This window comes from Sciurus vulgaris (assembly GCF_902686455.1).
Source record: "Sciurus vulgaris genome assembly, chromosome: 2".
In the NCBI taxonomy this organism is placed as follows: Eukaryota; Metazoa; Chordata; class Mammalia; order Rodentia; family Sciuridae; genus Sciurus; species Sciurus vulgaris.
In genome coordinates, this window is record NC_136462.1 from 117,594,738 (window position 1) to 117,622,295 (window position 27,558).

General features: G+C 34.5%; 1 protein-coding gene across 4 annotated transcripts in view; it reads left to right on the top strand.

Annotated features, from left to right (window-relative positions):
• Positions 1-27,558, top strand: part of LRRC49 (leucine rich repeat containing 49) — a 183,542-nt gene that overhangs the window by 138,640 nt on the left and 17,344 nt on the right. For 2 of the 4 annotated variants that reach the window (XM_079122654.1, XM_079122652.1), the window contains 4 exons: positions 15,040-15,165; positions 16,792-17,029; positions 18,202-18,387; positions 21,469-21,578. In XM_079122654.1, the coding sequence (XP_078978780.1) occupies positions 15,040-15,165; positions 16,792-17,029; positions 18,202-18,387; positions 21,469-21,578 (660 nt within the window). The remainder of the gene's footprint in view (positions 1-15,039; positions 15,166-16,791; positions 17,030-18,201; positions 18,388-21,468; positions 21,579-27,558) is intronic. The other 2 variants (XM_079122655.1, XM_079122653.1) reach the window with 1 other exon arrangement.

Genomic DNA, 27,558 nt, shown 5'->3' on the forward strand with positions numbered 1-27,558 from the left:
TTCCATTTCGTATCCCTTTAATTTCTTTGTCTAATTGCTCTGGCTAGAGTTTCAAGGACAATGTTGAATAGAAGTGGTGAAAGAGGGCATCACTGCCTTGTTCCAGGTTTAGGGGGAATGCTTTCAGTTTTTCACCATTTTGAATGATATTAGCTAAGGGCTTAGCGTAGATGGCCTTTACAATGTTAAGGAATGTTCCCACTACCCCAATTTTCTCCAGTGTTTTGAGCATGAAGGGATGCTGATTTTATCAAATCCTTTTTGTGCATCTATTGAAATAATCATTTGATTCTTAACTTTTAGTCTGTTGATATGGTGAATGACATTTATTGATTTCCAGATGTTGAACCAACCTTGCATCCCTGGGATAAAACCCACTTGATCGTGGTGCACTATCTTTTTGATATATTTTTGTATGCGATTTGCTAAAATTTTGTTGAGAATTTTTGCATCAATGTTCATTAAGGATATTGGTCTGAAATTTTCTTTCCTTGATGTGTCTCTGTCTGGTTTAGGTATCAGGGTGATATTGGCTTCATAGAATGAGTTTGGGAGGGTTCCCTCCTCTTCTATTTCATGGAATACTTTGAGGAGTATTGGAATGAGCTCTTCTTTAAAGGTTTTGTAGAACCCAGCTGAGAACCCATCTGGTCCCAGACTTTTCTTTGTTGGTAGGCTTTTGATGACCTCTTCTATTTCATTGCTTGAAATTGATTTATTTAAGTTGTGTATGTCTTCCTCGTTCAGTTTAGATAATTCATATGTCTCTAGAAACTTGTTGATGTCTTCGAGGTTTTCTGTTTTGTTGGAGTATAGATTTTCAAAATAGCTTCTAATTATGTTTTGTATTTCACTCGTGTCTGTTGTGATATTTCCTTGTTCATTCTGAATTTTAGTAATTTGAGTTTTCTCCCTCTTTCTCTTTGTTAGTGTGGCTAAGGGTTTATCAATTTTGTTTATTTTTTCAAAGAACCAACTACTTATTTTGTTAATTTTTCCGAATGTTTCTTTGGTTTCAATTTCGTTGATTTCGGTTCTGATTTTAACTATTTCCTGTCTTCTACTACTTTTAGTGTTGGTCTGCTCTTCTTTTTCTAGGGAGTTGAGCTGTAGGGTTAAGTCGTTTATTTGTTGATATCTACTTCTTTTGTTGAATGCGCCCCATGAAATAAATCTTCCTTTAAGTACTGCTTTCATAGTGTCCCAGAGATTTTGATATGATGTATCTTTGTTCTCGTTTACTTCTAAGAATTTTTTTATTTCCCTCCTGATGTCTTCTGTTATCCATTCATCATATAATAGCGTATTATTTAATCTCCAGGTATTGGAGAAGTTTCTGTTTTTATTCTGTCATTTTTTTCTAATTTCAATCCATTATGATCTGATAGAGTACAAGGTAGTATCTCTATCTTCTTGTATTTGCTAACAGTAGCTTTGTGGCATAAAACATGTTCTATTTTAGAGAAGGATCCATGTGCTCCTGAGAAGAAAGTGTATTCATTCTTTGTTGGATGGTATATTCTATATGTGTCTGTTAAGTCTAAATTGTTGATTGTGTTATTGAGATCTGAGGTTTCTTTATTCAATTTTTGTTTGGACGATCTATCCAGCGGTGAGAGAGGTGTGTTAAAATCGCCTAGTATTATTGTGTTGTGGTCTATTTGATTTCTGGAATTGAGAAGGATTTGTTTGATGTACGTGGATGAGCCGATGTTCGGGACATAGATATTTATGATTATTATGTCTTGCTGATTTATGCCTCCTTAAGCAGTATGTAATGTCCTTCTTTATCCCTTCTGACTAGTTTTGGCTTGAAGTCCACATTATCTGAAATGAGGATAGATACTCCAGCTTTTTCGCTGTGTCCATGTGCATGGTATGTTTTTTCCCATCCTTTCACCTTTAGTCTATGGATATCTCTTTCTATGAGATCAGTGTCTTGCAGGCAGCATATTGTTGGATTTTTTTCTTTTTAATCCAATCTGCTAGTCCATGTCTTTTGAATGATGAGTTCAGGCCATTAACATTCAGGGTTATTATTGTGATATGATTTGTATTCCCAGTCATTTGACTCATTTTTGATTTTGACATGATTTTGTTTCTCCTTTATTTGGCTATTCCTTTAGGCTAGTTCCTCCCGTTGCTGATTTGCATCATTGTTTTTCATCTCTTCCTCATGGAATATTTTGCTGAGAATGTTCTGCAATGCTGGCTTTCTTTTTGTAAATTCCTTTAGCTTTTGTTTATCATGGAGGGATCTTATTTCATCATCAAATCTGAATGTAAGTTTTGCTGGGTATAAGATTTTTGGTTGGCATCCATTTTCTTTCAGGGCTTGGTAAATGTTGTTCCAGGCCCTTCTAGCTTTTAGGGTCTGGATTGAAAAGTCTGCTGATATTCTTATTGGTTTCCCCCCGAATGTAATTTGATTCTTTTCTCTTGCAGCCTTTAAAATTCTGTTTTTATTTTGTATGTTAGATATTTTCATAATAATGTGCCTTGGTGTGGGTCTGTTGTAATTTTGTATATTTGGATCCTATAAGCCTCTTGTACTTGGTTTTCCATTTCATTCTTCAGATTCGGGAAATTTTCTGATATTATTTCATTGAATAGATTGTTCATTCCTTTGGTTTGTTTCTCTAAGCCTTCCTCAATCCCAATAATTCTTAAATTTGGCCTTTTCATGATATCCCATAATTCTTGTAGATTCTGTTCATGATTTCTTACCATCTTCTCTGTTTGGTCAACTTTGTTTTCAAGATTAAATATTTTGTCTTCAATGTCTGAGGTTCTGTCTTCCAGGTTTTCAATCCTATTGGTTATGCTTTCTATGGAGTTTTTAACTTGGTTTATTGTTTCCTTCATTTCAAGGATTTTTTTTTCAATATCTCTAACTCTTTATTGAAATGATCTCTTGCTTCCCGTATTTGCGCTTTTAACTGTTGATTGGTGTTGTCATTTAATGCCTGCATTTGCTCTTTCATCTCCTCATTTGCTTCCCTGATTGTTTTAATTATGTACCTTCTGAACTCCCTGTCTGACATTTCTTCTGCAGTGCTGTCATTGGGTTTTATTGATATAGTATCTAGGTTTGTTTGGGACATTTTCTTCCCTTGTTTTCTCATATTGGTCAGATGTCAGTGGGACTATTGAGATATTGCAGATTTTCTCTATTGGCTTATAGTGTCCCTATAGATTTCCAGTGTATCACCTCCCAGCCGTCAATAGCCTGAAGTTTTAGGAGGAAGTTGATAATGTAGTGCTTCCGAAGAAAGCTGCCCCTAGCCTGCTACTGGTTCCAGGGCTTGGAGCTGGTTCTGTGCAGAAAGGATCTCACTGGGTGGCCTGCTCTGAGAAGTTGGCCATTTGGGAGGAGCCCACCACTGGAGTCAGCAGGGCTACGTGGGGGAGACTCTAGCTGCCCTTCCCTTCTCTGATAAGCCGCCCCTATCCGGGCCTGCCAGTGGGGGAGACTCACCCTGTGGCTCCATTTTAGTCCGAGTCTCTCAATGCCTCCCCTTCTTGAATCCTGGGTTCTGGAGCAACTGGAGATGCAGTCACCCTCTAGTCCGCCTTCTTGGATCGCCCTGTGGAAAGAGCCTGTGGCCGGAGGGGGCAGGGCCACCTGGAGAAGTCTCTGGCTGCCCTACGCTGGTCCCAGAGGCTGTCTGTGGGTGGGAGCTCTCTGCTGGCTCCAGGACTTGTGGCTGGTTCTATGTATAAAGGCTCTCACGGGCGGTCTGCTCTGAGGATCTAGCCTTGAAAGGCGCCTCCCACTGAAGGGAGCCACGCTGCTTGGGGAAGTCCCTGGCTGCCCTGTCCTGGTCCCTGAAGCTGCCTGCAGGCCGGAGTTCACCGCTGGCGTGACTTGGAGCTGGTTCTGTGCAGGAAGCACCATTTTTCTATTTGTGCTCTATCTATTGTTTTTGTGTCTGTGTGTGTATTCCTCAATTCCTTTATGACTTCCTTCCTTTATATTTGATTAATTTTAGTGTACTATTTTTATTCCCTTCTCATTCATCTTATTATATTTTTGTAAATTTTTTATTACTTATTACTCTGGAGACTACAATTAGTCTTTTAATGTGTAACAATCTAATTTCAATTAATACCAATTTAGTTGAAGTAGTACATAAATACTTTGCTTCTGGATGTATCCTCCCCCTTATGTTGTTATTATTACAATTACATCTTTAAGTTTGTGTATATTGACATGCATTTATAATTATTTTATGCATTTGCCTTTTAAATCATATAGAAAAAAGGGGAATTATCAACCAAAAATACAGTAATGCTGGCTTTAATATTTACATACATAATTATATTTCCTGATTTTTTTTATTTCTTCATATGACTTCCATTTACTACCAAGTATTCTTTAATTTTAGCCTAAAGGATTTCTTTAATATTCCTTATAGGGTGGTTCTCCTAGCAATTAAGTTGTTCAGCTTTTATTTATCAGAAAATATCTTTGTTTCTCATTTTCAAAGTTCAGTTTTGTCACATATAAAATTCTAGGTTAACTTTTTTTTTTTTTCTTTAAGTGCTTTAATTACATCGTCCTACTGCCTATGGCCTCAATGATCTCTATGGGAAATCATGTGTTTCTCATTGAGGATCCCTTGTATGTGATAAGTCACCTCTCTCACAGTGTAGAATTTGAATGTCCTCTTCATTATACTTCAAAAGTTGTCCAAACACTTGCTCTATTTTAGTTTGCTTTATATTTGAACTATGACTTTCTTACAGAGATTGTTTTTTTCTGAAGTTTCTGATTAATTTTTTTTTAAAAAGTGAACAAATAAATTTGCTACCTGTACTATATTCCTAGTTTCTTTTTTTAAAATTTGTTCTTTTTAGATTTATATACATGACAGTAGAGTGTACTTTGACATATTATACATACATAGACAAATATACATACAATTTATTAGGCTCCCATTCCTGCTTTTGTACATGATGTAGAATTTCACTGGTTGTGTAGTCATATATGAACATAGGAAAGTTGTGTCTGATTCATTCTACTGTCTTTCCTATTCCTGTCCCCCCTCCTTTTCCTTCTTTCCCCTTCATCCAGTCCAATGAACTTTACCCCCACTGCCTTATTGTGTGTTAGCATCCACATATCAAAGAGAATGTTCGGCCTTTGGTTTTCTTATTTGGCTATTGAATAGAACCTACTCTTCTTGAAGTCTGCTGCTTCTATGACCTAATATAGTCTTGTTATTTCCTTTTGGATCATTCTTTAGAGTTTATTATTTTATGTCATATTTGAAACCTTTGACCTTTTTTTCTGGTATTATGTTGTTGTTTTTTTCTCAGAGTCTCAAGTATGTCTATTCTTTCAAACTATAAATGGTAGAGTTCCTCAGATTTTGACCCTTTCCTGGGCTTTCTTATTACTCTCTGATTTCCCCCTAAGTAATGTTATACATGCCTTTGACTTTAAATACTGATTATATGCTGAAAACACCAAAAGTATACCTTCCTTTAATGTTTTACCTTTAAATTAAACATATAAAAAAGTTATTTACTACATTAATATTATAAAAATGTTCACTCATTTTTGTCTTCCTGAAGTTTTAAAATTTGACCTTTCCAAAGTCTGTATTATGCCTGGAATTTTTTTGTGTGTGTTTGAGATTAAGGTCTGATTCCCTACCACCACCAGGGGAATAGCTAGTTACCCTAATGGTATTTATCAAGTATTCTTCTCTTTTCTCATTGATCTGTAATGCCATTCCACCGGAGTGTTTTCCTGGCAGTGAGAGAGGTAGTTGGCAATTACCTTTTATAGATCTTCAATTAATGCCCCTGTGCCTCCTGTCCTCCATCATATTTACTCTCTTCACAGTTCATTCAAGCAGTTTGACTGCCATCTTTGTTCTTATCTCCATTACATACTCAAAGTCATCACTCTCTCCCCTTTGTGTTATAACTAGTCTTTATGTTCCAGCTTCCATAAATTTGCTGAAATCTCCTGCTACCTCCCCTATTGTGCTTCTTGTTGTGAGTTTATATCTTGTCAGTTATTTTACTATTCTTTAATAAGGTCTTAAACACATGTGTTTGTCAATCTGCTCTTTTATATGAAAGTGCAAAGTGAAGAGTTTTAAATGTTAGAAGTTATATTACTACATTTTCTGTAAGTTTAAAAATATAATTAAAATTTATCTTTTGAGAATGATATGAACCTCACTCTTTCTGAGGGTAGAGAGCTACTCCAGAGAGCCACAAAATCTCTTCCTTAGTGTTTCAATTTGTTTTTTAATACTGCATAAAGTTTTCCATTTTAAGTAATCATTTATAGTCTTTAGTATTTTTTAATGCCAAAAAAGTGGCTAATTCTTTGTTCCAGTGTCTGTGACCTTTGGCTTATGGGTGTGTAACTAAATGCCTGGAAACAAATGTCCATGAAAACATTATAGACACATAAAGAGAAGAAATTCTTTAAAACTTTACTATATCCCATTAATGATTTCACTGTTCACTATACTTGGGACAGCTCTACAGTGAAATGACAGATGGCAGGTTTCTTTTGCCTGGCAGGAATGGGAAAATACTGGTGTAATGTTTTCTTTGCTTACATTGGATGTGTGCTGTGAAACTGGTTTATTTTTGGTCATTTCCTGTCTATGAACACTGGTATTTTAGCCAACACTACTATAATAAAATATAATGCATAAAATGAATTTCCACACCTATGAATGTTGTAATAGAAATTCATAAAATAAGTTATTATAGGAATCAGCACCACTTATTCGCTAGGAAAAGAATCTTCCGAAAGATTTTAAGTATTTCTGTTCTAGCCTGTTGTAAAAAGACTAAAGGTTAAAAAAAATACATAAACCTCTAAAATACTGTCTTTTTTTCCATCTAGACATTTAGGAGTATGTTCTACATTTAGCCTGCCTTTCAGGAACTCATTACTTTATTGCTTTAAGTTATGCACCCTGTCTTTTCTTCGGGTTGTTCACTAATTGAGAAGGAATACAATATTTTTCTAATTCATTCTCATATAAAGATCAAGTCAATAGATTAACATTTCAACTTGAAATTAACCACTAAAAATCTTGTAGATAATTCCTATTTGATGTCACACTGTCTGCGGTATTTTACATACAATGAAACTGAAACTCAAAGAAATTGAAAAGACTAACCCCAAAATCATCTATCAATTGCAAGCAATCTAAAATTTGAATTAAGGCCTGATTTTCTTGCCAAGGTCATTCCTACTACACCATACCACTTTTTCTTCTGTTATATTCTTGTAAGGACTAGTCGACACTATTGCACTGGTCTTCTTACAGTGCGGTAGTGTCAACTAGCTTCTCTCTGCTGTATCTGCCACACAGTTTATCAACTGTGAAGTGGATCCTGGAAGGCCCACTTCATCTTATTTCTTGCATCTTTATATCCCCAGCACCAGTATTTAGCTCCATGCATGGTGCTTTGAAGTTGCTTAAAAACATGTATTGAAAGGTCTTATTACTTTTTTATTTAAAAACTTTTTTCTGTTCCTCAACCCTACAAGATAAAATCAGACTTTTCAACTTCATCTCCAGCTGCTATTCTCCTACATATTTCAGCATTCCAGTCCTATGTTTCAGTGTTCCAGCCATACTGAAATTATACTTACATGAATATGTTGCATATAGTCAGACTTTTATGTTTTTTCTTCATTATGCCCCTCTCCTCCTACTCCTGATGAAATTCTACTATTCATCACTCAAGAATCAGTTTAAATGCTACTTCCTTTTGAAACCTGATTTCTTCCCTCTAGAAGAATTAGTCATTCCTTACTGTATTCCCATAGCATATGGTTTAAATATTCATTATATGACAATAAGCACATTATATGTACATATGATGTATGTACTTCTCTTCCTTTTCATCCCCCATCCAGAATGGGAGCTCCTTGAGAGCAAATATATCTTGATTTATTTTTATAACTCCAGGGCCTAGAACACTATCTGACACATAATAAGCTCTCCACAAAAAAACTATTGGTTTAATGAGATGTTGAGGTCATTTCAATTTAGAAATTATGTCTCCTGTGTTTATTGTATTGATTGCAGGGTAGGATTAGGGAATTCATATTTCTGGAACCATAGCCCAATAAAAGTGAGTGGTAAGTTTGATATATCCCAAAACTTGCACACGATCTCTATACCAATTGTCCTTATCAATAGAGATAAGTTAGTGAGCTATGCCAGAATTCTTAGCATAGTGCCTTGTATATAGTGGGCTTTCTTCAGATGTTCAGTGAATTAATGAGTGAAGGAATGAATTAATATCTAGAAACCTATAACTAAAAAGATATATACTATATATACAAGGAAAACTGGATGGACAATCTCCAACATTAAAACATTGTTTAAAACACTTACTAAGTTTGTTGTTGTTGTTTTCCATGCTGAGGATTGCACCCAGCATGCTAGATGAGTGCTCTACGGCTGCGCGACATCCCCAATCCTCTAAGTCTTCTCTAAGGAAATCAGGACACACCCCCCCAAAGAGGAGCAAATTTATTAATACTGGCTAGGGCTTGAGGTTAAACTCAAAGTCATTCAAAACATAACTGAAATGGATTAACAGGTGCTACATTTCCTATTGAAAAGGATGAGTCAGTCTGTAGCCCAGCAAACTCATATTTGTTTTTTGAAAAAAAACTTCATGAGATCTATATAATTTAGAGATAACTTTCTTCTGCTTTTGTAATCACATTACTGTTTTGACAATTGTAAACAATTTTATTTCACTTATTTCTCAATAGTTTCTTTGACCAAGTTTACACAAAATAAATAATCCCTTTCTAATGATAGACTTTTTATTTTGAAGTCTCTTGTTGAATTTTTAATCATATAAAAAATAAAAGCAAGGTATTTTCAAATATATAATAAGGATAAGATGTCCCAAAGGATTTATTCATGTTCTTGATATATAACTCTAGTGACCCATCATTTTCCGATTTAAACTAAACTACTTTTGCTGGTTATTGTAGCCCCAAGGCATCCCTATGTCAATTAGCTTTTTCTCCACCTTCACGTTCTTTTTTTTTATTTTTTATTTTTGATTCATTGTACAACTTTTCCTTTCTCTGGTTGTACACAATGTAGAGTCACACTGTTTGTGTAATCATACATGTACTTAGGGTAATGATATTTGTCTCATTCCATTATCTTTCCTTCCCCCACCCCCTCCCCACCCTTCATTTCCCTCTACGCAATCAAACATTCCTATATTCTTCCCTTACCCCCTACCCCACTCCTGTTATGTATCATCATCCACTCATCAGAGAAAACATTTGGCCTTTGGTTTTGGGGCATTGATTTATTTCACTTAGCATGATATTCTCACAAACTCCATCCATTTACCTGCAAATTCCATAATTTTATTCTTCTTTATGACTGAGTAATATTTCATTGTGTATATATACCACAGTTTCTTTATCCATTCATCTATCGAAGGGCATCTAGGTGGATTCCACAATCTAGCTATTGTGAATTGAACTGCTATAAACATTGATGTGGCTGTGTGATTTAATATGCTGATTTTAATTCCTTTAGGTATAGGCCAAGGTGTGGGATAGCTGGATCAAATGGTGGTTCCATTTTCTAGGGAATCTCCATATTGCTTTCCAGAGTGTTGCACCAATTTGCAATCCCACCAGCAATGTGTGAGTGTACCTTTTTCTCCACATCCTCACCAACATCTACTGTTGCTTGTATTCTTGATAATAGCCATTCTAATTGGAGTGGGATGAAATCTTATGGTAGTTTTGATTTGCATTTCTCTTATTACTAGAGATGTTGAACATTTTTTCATATACCTATTGATCACTTGTATATCTTCTTCTGTGAAGCGTCTGCTCAGTTCCTTAGCCCATTTATGACTGGTTTATTTGTATTCTTGGTGTAAAGTTTTTTGAGCGATTAGTGCTCTATCTGAAGTGCATGTGGTTAAGATTTTCTCCCATTCTGTAGGCTCTCTCTTCACATTATTGATTGTTTCCTTTGCTGAGAAAAAGCTTTTTAGCTTGAATCCATCCCATTTATTGATTCCTGCTTATTTTCCTTGTGCTTTGAGAGTCTTGTTAAGGAAGTCAAGTCTTAAGCCAACATGATGAAGATTTGGGCCTACTTTTTTTCTATTTGGTGCAGGGTCTCTGGTCTAATTCCTAGGTCCTTGATCCTTTTTGTGTTGAGTTTTGTGCAGGGTGAGAGAAAGAAATTTAATTTCATTCGGTACATATAGATTTCCAGTTTTCCCAGCACCATTTGTTGAAGAAGCTATTTTTTTATCCACTGTATGTTTTTGGCACCTTTGTCTAGTATGAGATAACTGTATTTATGTGAGTTTGTCGCTGTGTCCTCTATTCTGTACCATTGGTCTACCTGTCTATTTTGGTGCCAATACCTTGCCATTTTTGTTACTGTTGCTGTGTAGTTTAGTTTAAGGTCTGGTATTGTGATGCCTCCTGCTTCATTCTTTCTGCTAAGGGTTGCTTTGGCTATTCTGGGTCTCTTTATTCTTCCAAATGAATTTCATAATTGCTTTTTCTATTTCTATGAGGTACGTCATTGGGATTTTAATTGGAATTGCATTGAATCTGTATAGTGCTTTTGGTAGTATAGCCATTTTGACAATATTAATTCTGCCTATCCAAGAACATGGGAAGTCTTTCCATCTTCTAAGGTTTTATTTAATTTCTTTCTTTAGTGTTCCATAGTTTTCATTGTAAAGGTCTTTTACCTCTTTTGTTAGATTGATTCCCAAGTGTTTTATTTTTTTGAGACTATTGTGAATGGGGTAGTTTTCCTAATTTCTCTTTAGAGGATTCATCACTTATGAATAGAAATGCATTAGATTTATGAATATTGATTTTATATCCTGCTACTTTGCTGAATTCATTTGAGTTCTAAAGTTTTCTGGTGGAATTTTTTGGATCCTCTAAGTATAGAACCATGTTCAGCAAATAGTGCTAGTTTGAATTCTTCTTTTCCTGTTCATATCTCTCTAATTTCTTTTGGCTGTCTGATTGCTCTGGCTAGAGTTTCAAGGATGGTGTTAAATAGAAGTGGTGAAAAAAGGTATCCTTGTCTTGTTCAGCTTTTAAAGGGAATGCTTTCAGTTTTTCTCCATTTAGAATGATGCTGGCCTTGGGCTTAGCATAGATAACCTTTCCCTATTTTTTCTAGTATTTTGAGCATGAAGGGGTGCTGTATTTTATCAAATATCTTTTTTGCGTCTATTGAAATGGTCATATGATTCTTAACTTTAAGTCTATTTACGTGATGAATTACATTTATTGCTTTCCGTATGTTGAACCAACCTTGCATTCCTGTTGCATTCCTGGGATGAAACTGACTTGATCATGGTGCACTATCTTTTTTTTTTTTTTTTTTTTTTTTGTATGCAACTTGCCAGGATTTTGTTAAGAATTTTTGCATCTGTGTTCATCAGGGATATTGGTCTGAAGTTTTCTTTCCTTAAGGGTCTTTGTCTGGTTTTGGTATCAGAGTGATACTAACTTCATAGAATGAGTTTGGAAGGATTTCCTCCTTTTCTATTTCATGGAATTATTTGAAGAGGATTGGTGTTAGTTCTTTGAAGGTGTGGCAGAACTCACCGGAGAATCCATCTGGTAGTGGGCTTTTCTTGGTTGGTAGATTTTGATGGCTTCTCCTATTTCATTGCTTTAAATTGATTTGTTTAAATTGTGTTTGTCCTCCTGATTTAGTTTGGGTGGATCATATGTCTTTGGAAATCTGTTGATGTCTTTGAGATTTTGTATTTTGTTGGGGTATAGGTTTTCAAAATAGCTTCTAATGTGTTTTGTATTTCAGTAGTATCTGTTGTGATATTTCCTTTTTTATCACGAATTTTAGTAATTTGAGTTTTCTCTATCCTCTTCGTAAGTGTGGCTAAGGGTTTGTCTATTTTGTTTACTTTCTCAGAGAACCAACTTTTTGTTTTGTCAATTTTTTGAATAGTTTCTTTTGTTTCAATTTCATTGATTTCAGCTCTGATTTTAATTATTTCCTGTCTTCTACTACTTTTGGTGTTGATCTGTTCTTCCTAAGGTTTTGAAATGTAATTTTAGGTCATTTTTTTTGTTGACTTTTTATTCTTTTATTGAATGAGCTCAATGCAGTGAATTTTCCACTCAGCACTGCTTTCATACTGTCCCAGAGAGGTTGATTTGTTTTATCGGTGTTCTTGTTTACTTCTAAGAATTTTTTTTAGCTCCTCCCTGATGTCTTCTGCTGTGCATGCATAGTTCAATAGCATATTATTTAGTCTCCAGGTTTTGGAGTAGTTCCTATTTTTTATTTTATCATTGATTTCTAATTTCATTCCATTATGATCTGATAGAATACAAGGTAGTATCTCTATTTTTTTTTTTTTTGTATTTGCTAAGAGTAGCTTTGTGCATATGGTTTATTTTAGAGAAGGATTCATGTGCTGCTGAGAAGAAAGTGTATTCGCTCATTGATGGATGGAATATTCTATATATGTCTGTTAAGTTTAAATTATTGATTGTATTATTTAGCTCTATGGTTTCTTTATTTAGTTTTTGTTTAGAAGATCTGTCCAGTAGTGAGAGAAGTACGTTAAAGTCTGCCAGTATTATTGTATTGTGGTCTATTTGATTCTTGAAATTGAGAAGGGTTTGTTTGATGTACATAGATGCTCCATTGTTTGGGGCATAAATATTTAAGATCATTATGTCTTCCTGATTTATGATTCCCTTAAGTAGTATGAAATGTCCTTCTTTATCCCTTCTGACTGACTTTGGCTTGAAATCTGCTTTATCTAATATGAGGATGGAAACCCCCACTTTTTTACTGAGTCTGTGTGTGTAGTATGTTTTTTCTCATCCTTTCACCTTTAGTCTGTGGTTATCTTTTTCTATGAGATGAATCTCTTGAAGGCAGCATATTGTTGGGTATTTTTTTAAACCCAATCTGTCATTCTGTGTCTTTTGTTTGATGAATTTAGGCCATTAACATTGAGGATTATTATTGAGATATGATTTGTATCCCTGGCCATTTGGCTTATTTTTGGTTTTTTAACTTGACTTGGTTTTTACTTTAGTTGGCTTTTCCTTTAAGGTAGTTCCTCCCTTTACTGACTTACATTGTTGTTTTTCATTTTCTCCTCATGGAATATTTTGCTGAGAATGTTCTCTCATGCAGGCTTTCTATTTGTAAATTCTTTCAACTTTTGTTTATCTTAGAAGGATTTTATTTCATCATCAAATCTGAAGGTAAATTTTGCTGGATATAAGATTCTTGGTTGGTATCCATGTTGTTTCAGAGCTTGAAATATGTTGTTCCAGGCCCTTCTAGCTTTTAGGGTCTGGTCTGAGAAATCTGCTGATATTCATATTGGTTTCCCCCTATATGTAATCTGATGCTTTTCTCTCGAAGCCTTTAAAATTCTATCTTTATTTTGTGTTAGGCATTTTCATTATAATGTGCCTTGGTGTGGATTGGTTGTAATTTTGTACATTTGGTGTCCCATAAGCCTCTTGTATTTGACTTCCATTTCATTCTATATGTTTGAGAAATTTTCTGATATTATTTCATTGAATAGATTGTTCATTTCTTTGGTTTGTATCTCTGTGCTTCCTCAATCCCAATAATTCTTAAATTTGATCTTTGCATGTTATCCCATAATTCCTGGAGGTTCTGTTCATGATTTCTTACCATCTTCTCTGTGTGATCAACTTTGTTTTCAAGATTAAATATTTTGTCTTCAATGTCTGAGGTTCTGTCTTCTAAGTGATCTAACCTGTTGGTTATGCTTTCTAATGAATTTTTAATTTGGTTTATTGTTTCCTTCATTTCAAGAATTTCTGTTTGGGTTTTTTTCAGAATCTCTATCTCTATATTGAAGTGGTCTTTTGCTTCCTGTATTTGCTCTTATATCTATTTATTGGATTTATCATTCATTGCCTGCATTTGTTCTCTTATATCATTCTTTACTTTGTGGATCATTTTAATTATGTACATTCTTAACTCCATTTCTGACCTTCTACCATTCTGTCAATGGATTCGATTAATATAGCATCTTGGTTTGTTAGAGTAACTTTCTTCCCTTGTTTTTTTCATGCTATTTGTGTATCTTCCCCTCTCGCAGTGTGGATCCAAGGTATTACAGTTTTCCCCCCGTAGGTTTATAGTATCCCTGCAAGTTTCCAATACCTCACCTTTAAGGGGGAGATCAATATTAGCAGCCCACAATATAAACAATATGCAGTCTTAAGCCAAATAGCCCCTATTAAAACATTAACAGTATTGTTGTAATAAACAGAGATGATGATTTTGATTATTATCTACAACATAAACAATAGGTTTGCAATAAGGTCTCCAATTTCTAATGATGGACAAAGAGGATGGGGAGGGGTGTAGGATATAATGTTAATGGGATAAGAAGTGAGTATATAGAGGTACTAGATCATAGGAAGGGTGAAAGCGGAATCAAAAGAAGTTGGTTGCTAACATGAGAAAAGGGATAATGAGACTCCAGGGAAACAGATAAGAGGAAAATAGAGAGAGTGCAAAAAATGATAAAAAAATAGAAATATAGGGATAATAATAATTTTTTAAAATCTAGAAAAAAACTGTAATATACTATTCAAACCTCCCAGTCTTTAGTAGCCTGATGCATGAAAGGTATTTGATCATGCAGTGTCCCAGGATGGGAGTTGTCCAAACTAAAGATGGCAGCGTCCAGATCAGAGGTAATCCATGATGGCAGGCAGAAGCATCACCACTTGTTAATAGATGGGGAGCTGCAGCGTGGCACTGAGTCCACATGGGCCGCAGCAGCAATGAAGATCCCTGCAGGCATCCTCCTTCATTATGTCTTTGCCAAACCTGAGACAACCTTGTAGCTAATAATACCCTTATTCTGTGCCTATATCATTGATTCTGCACCATTTGTGAAACCACAGGTATAGGAGGAACATTCTTCTTAAAATTCAATAGATCCTCATAAAGTTTTTCTCACTTTATTAATTTATTAAAGAAATATGTATCAGGTGAAGAATGTGCTAGAAACTATGGCAGATGTTGGCTCCACTATAGCAAATGTGGCAAAATTCAAGCCTTCAAGGATCACAATGTTTAGTAAGACAGACAGAAAAATCAACAGGTAATTGCAATGTGATGCAGTAAGTGCTACAGTAGGAATATGCACTCTTCATCAAGTTTTCCTCATTTTAGTGGCAGTGAAACGCTCAAACTTCTATCCTTTGTCCTATTCCAGTAATGCTTATACCCTCTACCTTGCTCAGTGTATTACCCAAAGTACAATAAATGGAACTCATCCTTATCTTTTTGTGCTATCAGCCTTTACCTTTCTAAGACTGTCATCTAAGACTCTTCATATACTACTGCTCATTGAATGTTTGATTATTGTCTCTTTTCAGCCCCTAAGTTTGGTAGAAATTAAGTCTTTTTATATTTTCTTGGTTGCATATTCACTTAGGACATACTGATGTTGCTACCTTGGTTGTTACTAAATAAACAAATATGTAAAAGGTTAAGTGGTACTGTCAAAGTCAGTATGATAAACCAATAGGGTAATAATGGTTTGTCAGTCTTATCTTTAATAATTAATTAATGGAGTACAAATTGTGTAAAGCCCATTACTATACTTCCCCAAAGTTAATCATATATATATATATATATATATATATATATATATATATATAGTCATTAGCTTCAACAAATTCACTCTGTAAGAAGAGGCAAAATTATAAACACATATACAGTATGAGAATTGGCATATTGGAAGAGTATACAAAAGCGCATCACAGCACAAAGGAAAACAACCCACAGGCAAGCAAATAGTTCCTGAAAGCAGAAATGCCAGAATGAAAACATTTACAACGAAAGCCATGTAGTGCTTAAATTATGAGGCTGTGTAAATACTTCAATCTATATTCACAAAATTTTGAGTTGGATCAAGGTATTTATTTATTCTTTAGCTCCTTTTAATTAGGTAGCCTTTTATGGATAATGTTGCTTCTACTTTGGAAATACTAACAGTTACATGTTCAGTAAAGTATTTTGTGAATATATAATATAAATAATGGATTGTTTTTCATTATTTTTTATTTCAAACTGGGGAGGAAATCTTCAATCTTTAACAATTATACTTGGTATATACCCTTACAAAATTTCAAAAAACATTGAGGAACTCAAAAATAGAAAGACACAAAGATACTACTTAATCTAGCATCTAAGAAGTAAACTAAATAGCTATTATGTTTTCCAATATGTTTTCATATTATGATTCTTACTTTATAATATTATTTAATAAAATACATTTTTCCAACCTTATAGTTTTAAAGATTGGAAAAACCTGTTTGTATTGACATGAAAAAAGATCCATGACATATTAAAGGTATATTAAATGGACTAGCTGTGGTGGTACAGGCCTGTAATCCCAGCTGTGTGGAAGACTAAGGCAGGATTTTCACAAATTCAAGGCTAGCCTGGGCAATTTTTAAGGTCTTTTTTCAAAATAAGAAATAAAAATAAAAAAGTCTGGTGATGTAGCTCATTGGTAGATTGGCCCTGGATTCAATTCCTATTTTTAACTAAAATATGTGATTAGAATAATATAAACCTTCCACAGTCTATTGAAAATTAATTACAAAATTGAAAAAAATGAATATAATACTGAAAAGAGCTTTTCCAATGTGTCTTTATATTCTTTTATTTACTTTGCACAATAAGATTTTCACTTCAAATTATATTTTGGTGTCCCCAGGTCTCTAGACTCAGGACTCAACAATGCTTTATTAGGTTTATCTGTCACAGACACACACCTTGTCGAAGTGGATGGAGATACACTTTCCCTGTATGGCTCAGGAGCACTAGAATCTCTGGATCGAAATTGGAGTGTTCAAACAGCAGGAATGGTCACAACAGTCTCCTTCACATTCATAGAATTTGATGAAATTGTCCAAGTGCTCCCCAAACTGAAGATTAAGTTTCCTAATTCTCTGGTAAACATTTCCTTCTAGTAGTATCTTTGGATTATTCTTAATCATGACTTGTATATTCAAGCCAAAGGCCTGTTTTAACTTTTATTTATGCAGGAAGGGAGACTAAACTTTTGTGTTGATTTTCTGGTGCTAGGATTTAAATTAGTAGTCATAAATGATCTTGTAGTTTTGTGTTAGCATTAGAAATTTTATCTCTGAAAATGAGCCTTTATTTAGTATGAAACACCATCAATTTTATTCAAATTATATTTCTACTTTATAAAGCATTCAGTAGAACTGCATAGTCCTATTTTATATTCAGGTATTGTACCTGGCATTGATGAGACAATACTAGGCATGTATTATGTAACATATAGTAGTTTATTATATAATATTTACAGTAGTCCCCTAACAACTTTGAAAACAATTTTAGTAACACATTAAACTTGCTTTGAGAAATTAGCCTCTCCAATTATGGTGTTATATTATTTATTATTAAGCATTTTCAGAAACTGCAATTTTTATAATGAGTTCCCTCTTGAGTTTTTATGAATGTAGTTTTTCTCTGTCAGCTGAGTGATTTCCCTCACTTCCCTTTTGTACTTTTTTCCCTACTTCCTCCTCCTTAAATAAGATAGGTAGAGGTACAGATAATATGTTAGGAAAGAGCCTCCAAGTTCACAAAATACTTGTTTTAATATTCCATTTGTAAAGATTTGATTTTTCTATAACCTTAACCAGCATACATAGTATTTGGCAAGATACATGTAACAGTGAATAAAACTAGTTTTTAGAAGTTTTTTAAGTCTTATAAAGTTTTGAAATTTTTCCTTCTAATTTTTCTTTTGTTAGTTTAATTTCAATATAAAACATGTAGAATCATTGTAATGTCTGAAAGATTCCAAATTATTTCATGTTTATATAACTATTAAGAATCCTAGTTTTTTAATAAGTGAAGATATCCTTTGCAGAAGGAATCATCCAGAATTAAATATTGGATGGATTCCATCAATGATGCAATAGCAGGATTAAAGTTATGTAATCTAGTTGATTTAATGTAATTGAAGACATATTTGCTAAGCCCAAAGCTTATAGATTTACTTAGGGAATGATCACTGAAGCTTTGATGTTAATATTTTAAGATGATTAAACTCAATGTTCAGATTTTTTGTGTGTGTTTTTTATTATTGCAGCACCTTAAATTCAAGGAAACGAATCTTATAATGCTGCAGCAATTTAATGCACTAGCACAACTTCGTCGTATTGACCAGCTGACAATTGATCCTCAAGGAAATCCAGTTGTCAATTTTACGCTCTGGAAATACTATGTACTGTTTAGGCTGAGCCATTTTAGTATGCAGAAAATAAATGGAACAGAGGTAAGCAAAGGAATATGCAAACTGCAGAATAAAAATGTTCCCTTTGGCGAAAATAGTGTTTAAAAATGGTTAAGAATCTAGGTAATAATGGTAGAACTTTTGAGAAATACTGTTTTTTTTAATCTTGACATTTAAATATCAAAAATCTAAAAATCTACTCCCAAATTCTAAAGCACTAGACAAATTTTTAAAATAAAATAGCAATAAGTTCATGGTGAATAGTAATAAGCACTTTTACTATTGTTAGTAAGTACTCAGATAAAAAGTTAGTAGGAGTGACAGTTTTTTGTTTGTTTACGTTTTATGATTTATTTTGTTTTGATATCAGGGATTGAAACCAGAGGCATTTAACCACTGAGCCACATCCCTAGCCCTCTCTTTATATATGTATGTGTGTGTGTGTGTATGAGTGTGTGTATGTGTGTGTGTGTGTAATTTAGAGACAGGGTCTCACTCAGTTACTTAGAGCCTCGTTAAGGAGTGACAGTTTAAAACAAGAAAAAAAGGAAGTCTTTGATAGGTAATGTGATCTTTGTATTTTTCAAAGTGCTTTGTATACTGCCTGGCATGCAAGAAGGAATGAGGAAGTAAAACTTAAATGTCAGGTAATAAGGTAAAGGAATAAAATGGAGAGAGAGACAGACAGACAGACAGAGAGACAGAGAAAAAGAGAGAGAGAAGGAGGGAGAGAAGGGAGGAATGTGAATGAGAGAGAGGAGAAAATAAAGTATAAGTAAGTATCTGGATTGCTTTATTAATAGTTGGTAGCAGCTACCTGTATCATGAGTGTATTGGCTAACGCAGATCTGAATCTGAGTAGCTGGAAAATTATCAATGAAAAATTATTTTTAGATTGATTCAGCTGTCACAGGTTTATCTCCCAGTTACTCAATGACCATGGTCACTTTAACTATTAATTTGGAAGAAAAAAGAAACTATCCCTCTACCTCTACTGAGTTTAAATTATCATCCAAAAGAAGATAAAGCCTTTCACATATTGTTAGTTTTATTATAATATCTCTAAAAATTCAGAAAACTTCCTTATTATAAAATGAACTATAGTCAACCTTGCTGGCACAGTTGCTATATTTCCCTACAACTGGTAGACTACAGCTATGTCCAGCCTAGATTCCAGAAGTCTAGCATACTATTAGGAGAATGGAGATCTCTGGGTTGATGTAAAAGCAGCCATATGAAATCTACAGCAACCATGATAGGTCCATGACCACAGTATCGGCCATCTATAGAAGATATCAGGCAAATCTGGAACCTTCACATGACTGTTAAGAGATTTGGTTCAGTCTTGTGTATGCTTCTGGACCCTTCAGACTTCCCCAAAGAGAGATTGTGAGTCCCTGGTAGGCCCTGCTAAATAGTCCCAAAGGTTTTTTCAGAAGTTAGTCTGAACTGAAAATAGAATGGTTATTTTAGATATTGCTAAGTGATTTTCCCTCATTAATGGCTGAACTGTTACCCCAATTAACCCTGAAGACTATTAGAGGAATAACCATTCTTACAATAAAATTATATAAAGTCAAGAAGAATTAGAAATAACTGATAAAGTAATCCCAGTGACTTGGGAGACAGGCAGAAGGATCACAAGTTCAAAGCCAGTCTCAGAAACTTAGTGAGGCTCTAAGCAACTTAGCAAGACCCTGTCTCAAAATAAAAAAAAAAAAATTAAAAAGGGGGCTGGGGATATGGCTCAGTGGTTAAGCAACTCAGGGTTCAATTCCTGTACCAAAAAAAAAAAAAATATATATATATATATATATTTATTTATTTATTTTGAAAATTTATTTCAAAATAAATTTTTGAAAACATCAATTTCAGGAATATTTATACTTTATTGAAATATTAAACATATATACCCAATAATATAATTCTTGACATTATATGATAATATACACAACATTTCTACTTCTCTTTGTATAAGAGATAATGATATTCCTTGAGGTAGAATTAATTATGAACATCAAGAAAAAAAGATGGAGTAGTGGCCTGCATTGGCCACTAGGTGACTATAGTGGACCAAATAACTTAGATGTCAGCTAAAGAAAGAATTTGAGGGACCAGGGTAAGAGTCATTCTGCACTCATTTATGTGTATGTGAATTATGGGTGTATTTTTCAGAAGATGTCTGGGTAGTATTAGCTTAACAGCTAATGTTAGGACTAAATTTTCTAAAGATCCAAAATTTATACCAGAGTTTCTCAACTTAAGCTTCATTGACATTTCAGGCCAGAAAATTCTTTATTGTAGGGACTTCCCTGTGCATTCTGAAATGTTTAGCATCAGCCCTGGTCACTACACTCTGTAGCACACCTCCACCAGTTCTGATAAGCAGAAATGTCTCCAGATAATGTCAAATGTTCCTTAGGGAGCAAAATGCCCCCTGGTTGGGAATCATGAATTATATAGTGCAGACAAACTGACACTATTTAAAATGCAAGCAACCCTATTTTATATTAAATAAAGCAATAAAAATTAACCAAAGTTCTGCTTTCAGCTTTTAGTACTAGCTTGGTTGACCCAGGAGTGAATCCTCACAGGATCTACTTGTGACAAGTTTTTCTTTGTGGTGAGAAAGGCTGATATAAATGAGTGAATAGCAGCATCCTTGCTCCTCCTGTGAGAATTCCATCTCTCAAGGAAGGAACTAAATTATCCTTATAAGCAAGCTATGAACAACACCACGACTTGCCCTTGACATGTTATTAAAATAAATCTCACCCACTGACACATGGGAATTTTACCATTAAATCTGGCTATAGGATTTCGGGGAAAAATTTCATTAAGAATTTAAGACCTCTCAGGCATTCTCAGGAAACACACCTTCTAAGTCAGAGCTAACTAATCACCCTCCAGTAGATTTCCATGAGCCATTTTTGTACATCTTCATTTTCTTTAGGTTCAAGGAAGAAAGAAAAATATCAATGAAAACTCTTCTCCCTCTAGTCCAGGAGAATGTGCTTTCCTGACCTAAAAGAAAATATTTAATGTAAATATATCTTTGGAATTATATTGTATCCAACTAAGAAACAATACCATTTTGGACACCTCTCTATTTTTTCTCTTCAGGTGACACAGAATGACATGATAATGGCTGAAAGGCTCTTTGGAATCCTAGCACATGTAGCATCTTCTGAGTTACCTCAGTACCGTATGATTTCAATTCTGGGTGATGCCAGGTAACCCTTATTTTTTAAAGTTTTTATAGGTTACTATTGCACTAGAAAAAGAAAGAAATTCCACATACTTCTTAACTGTTCCATGTGTGCATCACACAAACACGTATCCTAGACTTTTTTGTGGCTGGCCTCATTCAAAGTATAGGAGACATAAAGACAAATAAGACAAAGCCTTATTCTTGTGTGGTTTATAGTCTAATAAGATAAAGATATACAAAAAAATATAATCTTTCAGCATAGAAGAGACTAACCATGTTTTGGAACAACACTGGGAAAAGTTTCATGAAACAAATAGCCTTTTATCTAGTTCCTAAGAAATTAGAGTTTTCAAGGTATGGCATATAGGGGAAAAAACCCATAAAAGTATAAGGAATTGTAACTAGTTCAATATAATTAGAGCATGGAATCATTGTGCATAAGTGATAAGATATGAAGATAGAAAAATCGACTATGATCTGAGAACTTGCAATCTGTACAAAAACAAAATGAGAAGTTATTCTCTGTAATTAAGCACAATGATCATGTGTTTAGGTTTATGTTCTAGAAAGGCCATGATGTGTGCAGACAGAGGTTGAAGGAAAACAATCAGGAGGCTGGTCATAGTTTAAGCAGAGAGATTATGAAGACCCAGACTAAGGAAGTGGAAGTGGAGAAGAGTATGATGTGACAAACATTTAGAAGGTTTGCCTGACAGGACACTGATCTACAGGACATAGCATGATTGGAAGGAGAATAGTCAAGGATGATGTATCAGCCATGATTCAGTTATAGATTATAGAAGTTCCTCTGGCTAGCATATGCAGGAGACAGTTGATACATAAGAATTAGATATCTAAAAAATCTTTAGAAGAGTTGAGGAAGCAGTCTGTACATTGGGCCACCAGAGACGACTCCCAGTACTATACCATAGAAGCAGCCCACCAAGGAAGCTGCCAACTTTGCTGTAGTCATGGATAACAGGAGATTGTTATCCCAGTATCATACCACTTTCACTCGTAATGGGTTTTGGAAAGTTCCTTCCCCTCCCTAAAACGTGGCTTCAGAGCCATGTTGCCCTCCTATAATTTATATCAACAAAATGAATACTTTCTATGTTACCCCAGTTTCTCCACTTAGCTCAGTTCCGAATTCAAATCTAACTCAAGTATAACAATTGATCTGTTTCTTCCATCTAGAACCCTTAGAATCATTCTGGGGGAAAAAAAAAAAAACCTAATGGAGTCATTGACTTTAAGAAATGATGATGTAAAAAGAAATCAGTAAAAATTATACTCGTCTAAATACTATAGTGCATAATATTTTAAAAATTTAATAACCTGAAAATAAAAATTCCCCCACATCCTGAAAGATCCGAAGTCTGCTGAGTTTCTTTCCTGTTCAGGAATGATAATAAGTACTAATTAACAACAAAAATTGATGGAGGGGGAGGATGTTGGATGTAATAAAATAAGGAAGAAATTTTCAGCGCCACAGCCACTGCTGCGGCCAGAAGCAGTCCCTCCATGAGCTTTAAAGGAGGGAAAGGGAATTAAAGGAACCTGCAATTTTAGGAGGACTGAGGCATGTCTTAGAGAGGTTAGAGATCAAAGACACTGCCTGACTAAACCAAAAGGTACACTGCACAACATCCTTGTATGGGAAAGAAACTGCATCTCTCCCAGCTGCATGTGGAAGACAGAGGAAGGAACCATTTCACAGCCACAGTGGGGGCCAGGAACTGGGGCAACCAATTCCTAGCAAACCCAAGTTTGGCCTGAAAATACAAGCCTGGCAAACCCATGATGCATGACATAAAGTATGCCTAAGTGACCGGGAGAAAATCAATGTGGAGAGAGGTTTACTCAGGGTACAACTGGTCGTGGAAACCCATGCAGCTCTCTCCCTCCTTCTCTAATCTGGCTGCTTGCAGGACTACCTGAGAGAGATGCACCAGGCCAGGGTTTTGAAAGGGCAGGAGCAGGACAGATTGAGTTTGGAAACGGAATGCCAGACCAGGAAATGGGGTCCGCAGGTGACAGAGTGGACTAAGAACCGTCTCCTACATCATGAGTGGAACACAGACAAGATCCATGGGGTGCAGTCTTCAAGCATGGACTGACAATTATTGGGCCCTAGAGGTGTACTGATTTAAAATCTCTACACCAATTGACACTAGCGAAGAATATGGATCCTGCTTAAGCCTAAATCCCACCTCCAGGAATTCTACCAATGGAATTAACTCTCTCATTCTAGCAACCCCACCCTGCGGTTGGAGCAGGCATCATACTCCAGATGACCCCACCTAACACTACTGAGAAGGGAAGCTGAGACTCTTTTGAACTCAAATGAAAATAATTCTTTAACTTTTAATCAAGATTTTTTTCTTTTTTCTTTTTCCTTTTTCTCTATTTAATTGTGACCTTAATGGTTCATGGACATTTATACATATTCATATTTTTTTTTCTCACTTCTAGCATTTTTAAAGCCAATTATTTTTCATGGATTAGTTTTTTTTTTTTTCTGAAAAATAATTTCTTTAATTCTATGTAGATTATTCTTTTTGGGAGGGTTTTTTTTTTTTATTTGTTCTAATTAGTTGTACATGACTGTAGAATGCATTTATGGTATATATGTATACCACAGTTTCTTTATCCATTCATCAATTGAAGGCAATTAATCACATTTTTGAGGATGTTTGATTAGTATATTTTAGTTTTATTTTGTATTCTTTTATTTTTTATTTTAAAAATTTTTCTTTATATTTTTTTCTCTCACTTATGTTTCCCTTAATTTTCTTTCTCTCTTTTCTTCTCCTAACAGCCAATCTCTCTTTTTCTTTCACTCTTCCTTTAATTTTTTATTTCTATCTTCTCTCCTCCTCCCTTATAATTATCACATCTTTCATCACTTCTGTTCTCTCCCTATCCTCCATTCAAAATTGTAAACCCTTTTGCAAACTTACTGTTTTTATTGTGGGCAATAATCAATCATATCATTCCTGTTTATCGTGACAACATTCTAGATGCATAGCAGGTAGTTAAGTGCTGTATATTGTTCACATTGGTTGTTGTTAGTATTTATCTCCCCCAAGTGGTAAGCAACTGGAAACCCTCAGGGACACTATAAGTCTACAGGGTAGAAACTCTGGTGCCTCAGATCCATACTGTTAGATGGGTATACACACAAACAACATGAAAAAGCAAGGGAACAAATTGCCCCAAACAAACCAAGATACTTTAATAACAGAATCCATCAACACCACAGTGGAAGGAATGTCAGATAAGGAACTTAGAATGTACATAATTAAGGTAATCTGTGAGGTGAAGTAAGGAGTGAAATCAGAGAGAAAATACAGGAAGTGAAAGATCACTTCAAGAAATAAAGATTCTGAAAAAAAAAAAAGCAAAAATCCTCAAAATGAAGGAATTACAACAGATTAAAAATTTAATGGAAAGTGTCACCAACAGACTAGACTACTTGGAAGACAGACTTTTTCAGGCAATGAAGACAAAATAGAGGATCTTGAAAATAAAGTTGACCATGGAGCAAATATGTTAAGAGACAATGAACAAAACTTCCAAGAAATATGGGATAACCTGAAAATACCAAATTTAAGATTTATTGGGATAAATGAAGGTTCAGAGTTACAAATGAAAGGAATGCACAATCTTTTCAATGAAATAATAGAATATTTCCCAAACCTAAATAATAAAATGGAAAATCAGATACAGGAGGCTTACAGGACCCCAAATATACAAAATTCCAAAAGAACCACATCAAGGGGCATTATTATTTTTTTTTTTTTTTTTTTTTTTTGCGCGCAGCTGAGGATTGAACCCAGGGCCTTGTGCTTGCAAGGCTAGCACTCTACCAACTGAGCTATCTCCCCAGCCCAAGGGAAATTATTATATAAATACCTAACATACAGAATAAGGATAGAATTTTTAGGGCTGCCAGAGCAAAATGACGGGTCACATTTAAAGTAGAAGAAAACCAATCTGGATCTCAAAGGATTTCTCAATCCAGACTCTAAAGCCTAGGAGGTCTTGAATTAATATATACCAAGCTCTGAAAGAAAATGCATGCCAGCCAAGAAAACTATGCCCAGAAAAATTAAGCCTCAGAATTTATGATAAAATAAAAATCTTCCATGATAAACAAATGTTAAGAGAATTCACAACTAGAACATCCATACTACAAAACATACACAAGAAAATATTTCATAAAGGAGAAATGAAAAATAAAAGTGAAAACTGGAAAAGGGAGGAAGTACACAAGAAGAATAGTTGATCAAAGCAGAATTAATTCAAATTAAAAAACAGAAGTAAAATGACAAGGAATAAAAATCATCTCTCAATAATAACATTGAGTATAAATGGCCTAAACTCATCAATCAAAAGACATAGACTGGCAAATTGTGTTAAAAAACAAGACCCAGCAATATGCTGTCACCAGGATGCACCTCATAAGCAAAGACTTCCCCAGACTGTAGGTAAAAGAATGGGGGAAAAACATAATTCACATAGATCTTTTAAACGAGCAGGGTTCTCTATCCTCATATCAGATAAAGTGGACTTCAAACCAAAGTTAATCAGAAGGAACAAAGATATAAGAGAATTATAAATCAACAAGACATAACAATTGTAAATATTTATGCCCCAAACAATGGACAATCTCTGTACATCAAACAAACCCTTCTCAACTTCAAGAATCAAATAGACCACAACACAATAATACTAGTGACATTAACATTCCTCTCTCACCCTGGATAGATTCTCCAAACAAAAATTAAATGAAGAATCTATAGAACTAAAAAAAATGCAATTAATTTATATTTAACAGACACATATAGAATATTTCATCCATCAATGACTGAATAGACTTTCTTCTCAACAGCACAAGGATCCTTCTATAAAATAGACCATATCTTAGGACACAAAGTAACTCTTAGCAAATACAAAAAATAGAGATAATACCTTGAATTCTATCAGATCATAAAGGCATGAAATTAGAAATCAACAATAAAATAAAAAATAGATGCTACTCTAACACCTGGATACTAAATAATATGCTAATGAATGAGCAATGGATAGCAGAAGAAATCAGGGATGAAATAAAAAATTACTTAGAGGTAAATGAGAATAGTGATATAACATATCAAAAATCTCAGTACACTATGAAGGCAGTTCTAACTGGAAAGTTCATTGCATTGAGCTCATTCCTTAAAAGAATAGAAAGTTGCCAAATAAGTAACCTAACATTATATCTCAAAGTCCTAGAAAAAGAAGAACAAATCAACACCAAAAACAATAATTAAAATCAGAGCTGATATTAGTGAAATTAAAACAAACAAAAAAGATCCCCAAAAATGGGTGAAACAAAAAATTGGTTCTTTGAAAAAATAAATAAAATTGATAAACCCTTAACCAAGCTAATGAAGAGAAAGGAGAAAAAACTCAAATTACTAAAATTGACAATGAAAAATGAAGTATCACAATGAACATAATGAAATACAGACAATAATCAAAGTATTTTGCATTTTATACTCTCATAAAATAGAAAATAGTGAAGACACTGACAATTTTTTAGAGACATATGACCTACCCAGATTAAATCAGGAGTACATGGAAAATTTATATCAATTTCAAGCAGTGAAGTTGAAGATACCATCAAAAGCCTACCAACCAAGAAAAGCCCAGTACCAGATGGATTCTCAGCTGAGTTCTACTACACCTTCAAAGAAGAACTAACACCAACCCTTCTCAAATTATTCCATGAAATAGAAAAGGAGGAAATCCTTCCAAATTCATTCTATGAAGCTAGTATCACCCTGATACCAAAACCAGACAAAGACCCATTAAGGAAAGAAAACTTCAGACCAATATCCCTGATGAATAGAGATGCAAAATTCTTAACAAAATCAATCCTCTAATAGTGCCTTGGTCTTTCTGGTAAACGGCCCCCATCTTGAAGCTACATAGAGGCCCCCCAATCTCTTGTT